Genomic DNA, 9668 nt, shown 5'->3' with positions numbered 1-9668 from the left:
GGAGTGAGTTATGTCAAACTAGATTTCTTTTTAAAATTGAATTCTTAAATAGGAAGGAAAGGATATCCTTATTTCAGTAAAACATTAAAAAAATCCTTACATTTTTTTGGACAAGATGAAAAAGTAGATTATTTCGCAAAAAAGTGATTAATAACTGGTTGAAAAAGTCACATCTGCAGTGTTTATCATTTGATCATTACATATCTGAAAAGATATTTCTAGTGGTATCAAAATCAGCCAATGCCTGGCTGTCATTGTTCAGTGACTTAACTGGAGACTATAGAATTCATACTGAATGGTTAACGGGTAAATAGAAAACTTGGAGGAATTGTTAACATGTTGGATTCTCTAATATTAATTTTTGACTGGTGGGAACCAAAGTCCAGATTCTGCAGGATGAAATGTTAGGAGGAAAAAATAAAATTCTGCATTTAGGGGCAAAGAAATATTAATTGTCCAAATATATGATGGGGAGGTTTGAGTTTGCAGTAATCCTTGTGAAAAAGAATTGAACAATTTAGTTGAAAAGTGAGTATAAAGAGATTAATTAGATAAGTCTGATGACTCTGACATGGAATTTAATAATCTTAATGGAGAATAAACTGTCACCTTACAAACTGTTAGAAAGTTTTTTTTTAAAGTAAATATTTTGTATTAGGGACTTTTCTGTAGGAAACATATATAGATGATTAAGTTTCTAAACCATCCTGCAATAACATGTCAACTTATGTGGAAGGATTATAGGTTTACTAAGAGGAGACTGAGCTTCAGAATTTGGAGACAGGGGGTCATGTGTTAACAGTAGGAAGAAGTAGGTGGAAAAGTTTTCTCCTTAATGTTTGTGAGGGAATGGTGGGTGAAATTTTCCATTGACCTCTGTGTGCATCTCTCTGATCAAACATTCTTCTGCTGCCAGGATATGACTAGAATACAATGTGGTTTGTGCTATGAAAGTAACATATATGGGTGTCAGATGGAGAGTAATGAGCTAGTTCATATTAATGTATGATTGAATATGTGCACCCTGTGACCTCAGAGTTAGCTGCATTTAGAAATGAAATGCTTGTTAAATTAAGTGAATTTAAAATTGATATGAATTCAATTGCGAACAGGAAATAAAGTGGAATAAAGGAAATTCAGGTATTGTGGATAAGATAGTGTGGGGAGAAGGGAAGGATCCACATGGGTGCATTTGCTCCGCCTTGAGGACTCTCCCTGGAGACATCTGTTACTGCTGTCAAGTCATTTGTTTTCCTCCCCTTGATTCTGAAAACTGGGTTTTAATCCAGTCTTTTTGTCTTCAAACTTGTACCTTTTCCACTTTATAAAATAGTCTCAATTGGAGAGAAGTCAAAAAGTGACGTATTTCAATTCAACATAAGGAAGAACTTTATAAAAGTAATCCCAGGGGTGCCTGGGTGGCTCAGTCAGTTAAGCATCTGCCTTTGGCTCAGATCATGATCCCAGGGTCTTGGGATAGAGCCCCACACGGGGCTCGCTGCTTGGTGGAAGTCTGCTTGTCCTTTTCCCTCTGCTCCAGCCCCCTGCCCCTCCCTCCCCGTCCACTGATTCCTCTCCCACATGCTCTCTCCCCTCCTTGTGCTCTTTCCCTGGCTTGTGTGCTCTCTCTCTCTCTCAAATAATAAAGAAAAAGTAACCCCAGAATCTAATGGTATAGTGAGTACTCATCATTTCTATTCATCCAAGTCCAGTACATTGTTCAAATGAAGGATGTTGTAGGAGTTATTCTTGAATTGTTTGAGAAGTGCTCCCTAACTCTATAATACCCTGGATTATAATACCCACAACCTAGTAGGATTTTTATTTTGGATTCACATTGTGGTATTGCTATAAGAATTTGGTAACAGTTTGTCAGACTTTGACCTGGCTTTAACTTCATTTGCAAAATTACTGCCTGATCTCCAATCAATCAGGATTACTGAACAGGACAGATATAAAAGATCCAAAAGACTTTTATAAGAAAGAGCATTTATTCAAAGAAGAATCATTATATATAGCCAAGGTTCTTCAAGGACTTGTTGGTATATTATTTTATAATTTTGCCATGAAAAAAATGAACTTCTCAATAACTTTCTTTGCTTAATGCGTATTAAAGACATGGTCACAGATTTAGAAGATACTTTGGCTGAATTAGGTTTGTCTTTTATCTCTTTGTTGAAGAACGTTCTTCTAGTAGGATTATATATGATGTGGATAATTTTTATTATTCATTTTTTATTTTCTTTGCCTCTAATTTCTGGTGCTCAACTTGGCTTTGAAAATCCATTGTGAATGAATTTCTGTGAAAGGACATGTTTTTAAAGGCTGTGAAAGTTCACTTAGATCTTACTTCAATTCACAACAGTGTACTCTACCTTTTGTCACTGATATGAAAAAACAAAGCAATGTCAGTGATCTTGACTTGATTTATATGTAGGATAGTACCTGTCATGAGAGGGGTAACAAATGGGCTCCTTTGTGAGTATTCATTTGATAGAACCCTATGGTTATGGAGACCGAAGGACATATTTTGTTGTATATATTGGCTCCAGGCTATGCAGAAGTGTCATCATGGGAATATCCTATTTGTCAATTTAGATCTGCTTCTGTTAGAAGTTATTAAAGTGGTAGGTAGAATAAGTGGAAAAAGGCAAAACCAAAACCCAAACCAAGCCAAACCAAACCAAAACATTTCAGTCCTAGAAATGTGTTTGAGAAAAACCATTTGGTAATAGTGATGGAGCCTTTCTTGAAACATATCTTCTATATTTCAGATGAATAGCTAAGAAGAGAGATTGTGTTTACTTTTAGATAGGAAATAAAACCAGTGAAAAGGAAGAAAAACAAGGTAGTAAAGGCCTAAATCATTTGGCTTTGTATCTTTCTATCTATATCTATCTATCATCTATCTATCTATCATCTATCATCTATCTATATTTTAAACCCATGATTTTTAAAAGTAAGTTTTTAATTTTAATTCCAGTATAGTTAACACACAGTGTTATATTAGTTTCATGTGTACAGTATAGCGATTCAAGAATTGTATACATTGCTCAGTGCTCATCACAATAAGTGTACTCTTAATTCTCTTCACCCATTTCACCCTTCCTCCCATCCATCTCCCTTCTGATGTGCTTTATTTTAAATGAGTACCCTTAGTTTAAGTTATTTTTTTTTCAACAGGAACATTTTTTACTTGAAGCGTATTTGGAGTGCTTCATATATTTTTATATCATAGAATAACAGTAACTTATACTTTCATTTGAAAAGAAATTCAAGCAATATTTTTTCACTTAATACAATTTGAATAATATTTTTTTCAAGGCAAAAATGTCTTTTAAAAAGTAAAGGAATTGTAGGCACTTTGTATGAGTGGTTTGTTGGTGGAGTTAAGAATAGACTGAAAACAGGACACACATGATTGTCTGAAAGGGGGCAAAGGTGCCCTGAACAGGCCATTTGGTTGTGTGTAGAAGTGTGCTACATACCAGAAAGTGTACACGCTCTCTGAAATCAACAATGTTGGTTTTTTTTTTTTTAAGATTTTTTTTATTTGAGAGAGAGAATGAGAGAGAAATCATGAGAGGGGGGAGCGTCAGGGGGAAAGGCAGGCTCCCTGCTGAGCAGGGAGCCCAATGCAGGACTCGATCTGGGGGCTGCAGGATCTTGACCTGAGCCAAGGGCAGTTACTTAACCAACTGAGCCACCCAGGCACCCCTGTTGGTGGGTTTTATATAAAATTCACAACATTTGTAGTACAGTTGACCCTTGAACAATGTGGGGATTCAGGGCACTGACACCCCTCCCTTCCTGCACAGGTAAAAATTGGTGTATAACTTCTATAGCATTTGCCTCTGCTTAAAAAAAATTATGGGGGTGTCTGGGTGGCTCAGTCGGTTAAGTGTCTCACTTTTGATTTCAGCTCAGGTCATGATCTCAGGGTCGTAAGATTGAGCTCTGGGTCGGGTTCTGCACTGGGCATGGAGCCTGCTTAAGATGGTCTCTCCCTCTGCCTCCACTCCCCCCAAAATAAAAGCAAATAAAAAAATAAAAATAAATAAAAAATTACATTATTAATCTAAGAGTTCATCAAGATAAGAGTTAATTTTAGTTACAGGATGGTTTCATGTGTATGTCTCTCTCTGCATGTGATCAGGTGTACGGTGTGGAAAAGCCTTGGTGAAGCACTGACCTTTTCACTTACACATACCTGTGGAGATCGTGATTATCTTTGGAATATATACAGTAACACATTTATGAATCTAGGAAAGGATCCACCAGAGTGGGAGAGATTGATGAGCAAAGAGATGCTGATTTTATGAATTAGGCCAATGGTCATTGACAAAGTCTAGGAGGAGAATGGGAATAGACTCAGGGGAAACAGTTGGGAGGGAACATGGGCCCTACCCTGAGACTCTGATATCCCTTGGAGTTGGAGGCAGGGGTATAGAAAAAAGAACAATCCTCTCTCCTAGGATCACTGGGATGGAAAGGAGTGTTGAAATCATTGATTCTGGATAAGAGAAACACCATGAAAATGTGTTCTTTCCTCCTCCCTTTCCTTTTCCCACATATGTACTTGTGATAAAGTTTAATTTATAAATTAGGCATAGTAAGAGGTTTATAATAGTAACTAATAAAACAATTATAGCAATATACTGTAATGAAAGTTATATGGTATGGTCTCTCTTTTCTTTTCAAAATATCTTATTGTACTCAGTATCTTGTGGGATGTTAAACTGCCTATCTGTTGAGATGAAGTGAGGTCAATGACCTAGGCATTGTGATGTAGCATTAGGCTTCCATTTATTTTCTAATGATACGTCAGAAGGAAAATCATCTGTTTCTGGACTGGATCACAATTGACCATGGGTAACTGAAGCCACAAAAAGCAAAACTGTAGATAAGGGGGGACTATTGTAGTACTTCCTAATTATTTTTGTTTTTGTTTCCGTGGGTGCCGTAGGGAATAACTGGATATTTTGAGGTTGGAATCTTATGTTCTCTTGCCTAAAAATATAGAATAAAATGGGTAATATCTAAGTGGGAAGGTTTTTGCATTGATAGTAACACGTTTCTGTGTATTATAAATTTGTTTATTTTTAACAGACTAAGTTACATATAGGTGATACATGTTTCTTACTGCTTATCTCTGTGGGCCTTTAGTAAATACTTGACTGTGAATAAGGTAATACAAATTTGTGGACTTGGCAATTTGAGTAATAGATTTTATAGCCAATTTGTTAATTTGAATATATTATGATATATATGCCACATGTGGTCATTGAGATATTTGTGTATTCTTATGCAAAAATCTCACTGATTTTAAGATTAATGTTAATGCCTTAAAGATGGCTTGTCATTTTTTTCTTATTTTGTCTTGCCCAAATATCAATCCCTTCTCTCTTTTTATAATAACTATGCCGATTTAAATTAGTTTATTTTCTGTATAGGAAAGTAAATTGCCCCCAACTTTCTTCTTCAATCAAAACCCTCAGACAGTTCCCCAAACAAATAGAGGTGTATCGCATCTTCCAAAATCCTGCTTGGCTCCCCATCTGAGTCATCATTAAGAAGAACAAAGAAAATATGAGTTCTGGCTGCCTCAGTGCTATGCTTTCTTGGAAGTCAAAGGACTTGCCGGCCATAATATATGTCTCACCGACTTGGCCATTCATTTTTACTTAAGACTCCTGAACAGATGCAAACCCTCCCTGGGTTATTATTTTCGTCATGATCGTACTAACATAGTTTAATTTGTTAGAGGATCTAAACCCAGACTGCATGAACAGAGAACAGATGGGGAAGGAATATCTCATTTCTCTATTGATGGACCTGTCACCCTGGTCCTCTGAGGGCTACAGCTGATAACAGGAAGAGGGGCCAAATACAAATCTTATGTATTCTATGCTTTTCATTAGTGCTTCCCTTTAGAAAGTACTTTTATTTATTAATAGGTGTCTTTGTTTTTTTTTTTTTTTTTTTTTTTTTTTGCACAGGCAGCATGTCAGCTGAAACACCAGTCACACTGAATATTGATCCTCAGGATCTGCAGGTCCAAACATTCACTGTAGAGAAGCTCCTGGAGCCACTCATAATCCAGGTATGAAGACCATGGAAATGACAACATGTAACTTCAGAAGAACTAAAAAATGGGAAAAATAGATCATGAACCAAGGAAAGATTTGATTTTTATAGAGGGAATATGTCATCTAAAATTGCTTTTTAAAATACTGTTAAAATATTAAAAAATACATATTTAGTAAAAATAGTAACTTTTGGGGGCGCCTGGGTGGCACAGTGGTTAAGCGTCTGCCTTCAGCTCAGGGCGTGGTCCCGGCGTTATGGGATCAAGCCCCACGTCGGGCTCTTCTGCTATGAGCCTGCTTCTTCCTCTCCCACTCCCCCTGCTTGAGTTCCCTCTCTCCCTGGCTGTCTCTATCTCTATCGAATAAATAAATAAAATCTTTAAAAAAAAATAGTAACTTTTGGAAAGCTCCCCCCTCCCCAATTCTCTTTTAAAAGCAATAGCTGTGGGGTGCCTGGGTGGCTCAGTTGGTTGAGTGTCCAACTTTTGATTTTGGCTCAGGTCATGATCTTGGCGCTGTGAGATTGAGCCCTGTGGGGGTCTGTGCTTAGCACAGAGTCTGCTTGTCTCCCTATCCCCACTATGTGCATGCTCTCTCTCTCTCAAGTCAATAAATAAAATCTTAAAAAAATAAAAGCAACAACCATAAAAAATGTATATACAGCTTTCAAAGTACCTTTATATAAAATCTCTTGTTTTATAGTCATGAAAACTGAGTGAGGTAGGCAGTGTGGTTAAAACCATCCTTATTATATACATGAAGAAATTGAGCCTAGAGAATTTCAGTGACTTGTCCCAAGGCACATGGCTCATTTGTCAAATAGGAAATTATTTTTAAAATATCAAAATGTATGAGAAAAGCAGCTATTTAAGAAACTGTGTGATAAAGTCTTTCATAAAGTCAGTAATCCTTTCATAATATACATCATGATTCTCTGACTTATTATGCAAGTCCAGATTTTATTTATTGGAATTCTTTTTTTTTTTTAAAGATTTTATTTATTTATTTGATGGAGATAGAGACAGCCAGCAAGAGAAGGAACACAAGCAGGGGGAGTGAGAAAGGAAGAAGCAGGCTCATAGCAGAGGAGCCTGATGTGGGGCTCGATCCCATAATGCCGGGATCACGCCCTGAGCAGATGCTTAACCGTTGTGCCACCCAGGCGCCCCATATTTATTGGAATTCTTAAAGCAGAGCTTGAAAAAAAACTTATACTATGCTGTAGATCTAAATTTTTGTCTTTAACCCAAAATTTACGAGGGAACTTCCCTTAGGCTTAAAACGCATTAACCTCCTAAGACAAATTATCCCTTTTTCCTATTTAAGTATAATTAACATACAGTGCTGTATTAATTTTAGGTGTACATTGATTCAACAACTCTGTACATTTCTCAGTGCTCATTGTACTCTTAGTTCCCTTTATCTGTTTCACCCATCCCCTCCATGTTCCCTCTGGCAACCACCAGTTTGTCCTCTGAATTTATGTCTGTTCTTTTGTTTGTTAGTTTGTTTTGTTTCTTAAATTCCACATTTAAGTGAAATCATATGGTACTTGTGTTTCTCTGACTGACATATTTCATTTAGTATTATACCCTCTAGATCCATCCCTATTGTTGCAAATGGCAAGATTTCATTCTTTTTTAATGGCTGAGTAATATTCCATCGTATATACATACCACCTCTTCTTTATCCATACATCTATCAATGGACACTTGGGCTGTTTCCACAATTTGGCTAATGCAGATAATGCTGCAATAAATACAGGGGTGTATATTTTTTTGAATTACTGTTCTTGTATTTTTTGGATAAATACCTAGTAGTAGAATTACTGGATCATGTGGTAATCCTATTTTTAATTTTTTGAGGAACCTCCATATTGTTTTCCAGTGACTGCACCAGTTTGATTTCCCACCAACAGTGCATAAGGATACATTTTTCTCTACATTCTTGCCAACACTTGTTGTTTTTTTTGTATTTTTGATTTTTAGCCATTCTGACAGGTGTGAGGTGGTATCTCATTGTGGTTTTGATTTGTATTTCCTTGATGCCAAGTGATGTTGAATACTTCTTTTTATATGTATCACCAAGTTTTTTGGTGAGATTTTTAAATGAATTCTCACAAGTCATTTAAGATTTTGTTCCTATGCAGTTACCAGGTATGAATAGGGAAATGGCCTTCATTTTGGTGATGGCTCGTAAAGGCTAGTACATTTATGCGACTGCATAACCCTTATTTGTTCCGTAGGAGTAGAACATTAGGGTTGATCAGTTAAGACTTGCTAATCAGGAGACCCTCCAAGATGGTGGAGGAGTAGGGGATCCCAGTTTTGTCTGGTCCCTGAAAATCAGCTAGATAGTTATAAACTCATTCTGAAAACCTGCAAAATCAACCAGTGATTGGAGAAAAGAATTGCTACAATTCTACAAATAGAAAAGCAACCACTTTTTGCAAGGTAGGAAGTGAGGAGACGTGAATCTGAGGCAATACACTGGAAGATAAACCTGGGGAGCGGGGGAAGGAGCCTCTGTATGCCAGGTACCAGAAAGTGTTATAAGCAGCAGAGTGCAAAACCAGAACTTTTAGAAGCTTACCTGAAAGGTGTTCAGGAGGCGAAGCTGGTGGAATCCCAGGTGGGACACCTTGGTCTCAGGATCCCCAGGGTCATAAAAAGAATGGGGGTGCCTGAGTGCAGCAGAGTTCCCAGNAGAAGCTTACCTGAAAGGCGTTCAGGAGGCGAAGCTGGTGGAATCCCAGGTGGGACACCTTGGTCTCAGGATCCCCAGGGTCATAAAAAGAATGGGGGTGCCTGAGTGCAGCAGAGTTCCCAGGCATTGGAGCGGGGAAGCCAGTTGCAAACAGTGAGACCAGGCTCTGGCTTACTGCTTGGTGTTGCCATAAACTGAGAACCGCTGACTAGTCAGTCTAATACTCTCTGAGCAGGGGCCAAGCAAGAGGCAGAACTGCAGTGAGAACCCCTTCCCTACCGTGGGAGCAGCGGTGGTATGCATGCGTGCTGCAAGGGTCCATAAAGTTTGGAGACTTGAATTGGGGTGGAGTGCTTGAGATGAAAGTGCTCAGTCACAGGCTGGGTAAACACAGAGTATGGATGGAAACTGGGGAGACAGGAGTGATTGATCACTTTTCTGTGAGGGTACACGGAAGAGCGGGAGACACAAACTTTCAGCTGCTGGGCTAGAGATTGGGGTGCAGCCATTTTCAAACCTCCCCTTCTCCACTGGTTCCAGAGCCCACTTACATTGAGCCTGGCCCCTGGCAATGGCGGTGCAATTCCATCAGGGCAAAGACACCTGGGAATCAGGTAACAGGGCCCTCCCCCAGAAGACCAGCAGGAACTTCTGGCAAATACCAAGTTTACCAGTCATACAGAACTGTAAAACTCCAGCTCTTGGGGAAAGAAGTATATAGCATTCGTGGCTTTTTCTTATTATTCTTTAGTCCTTTAGTTTTATATTTTATTATCCTTTTCAGCTGTTTTCTTATTTTAGCAATTATTTTTTAAGTCTTTTTAATTTTCATTTTTTTTGCTTATGGTGTATGTATGTATATATATATATATA

At 37.9% G+C, this 9668-nt stretch overlaps 1 protein-coding gene across 3 annotated transcripts in view; it reads left to right on the top strand.

Moving 5' to 3' along the window:
- CTNNA3 (catenin alpha 3) overlaps positions 1-9668 on the top strand; it is a 1722523-nt gene that overhangs the window by 90741 nt on the left and 1622114 nt on the right. For all 3 annotated transcript variants that reach the window (XM_034662590.1, XM_034662589.1, XM_034662591.1), the window contains one exon: positions 6000-6103. In XM_034662590.1, coding sequence (XP_034518481.1) covers positions 6005-6103 — 99 coding nt within the window. In that variant the 5' untranslated portion in view covers positions 6000-6004. The remainder of the gene's footprint in view (positions 1-5999; positions 6104-9668) is intronic.

The sequence above is a fragment of the Ailuropoda melanoleuca genome, chromosome 6 (genome assembly GCF_002007445.2).
Source record: "Ailuropoda melanoleuca isolate Jingjing chromosome 6, ASM200744v2, whole genome shotgun sequence".
Classification (NCBI taxonomy): domain Eukaryota; kingdom Metazoa; phylum Chordata; class Mammalia; order Carnivora; family Ursidae; genus Ailuropoda; species Ailuropoda melanoleuca.
This window is presented reverse-complemented; position numbering and strand designations above follow the sequence as displayed.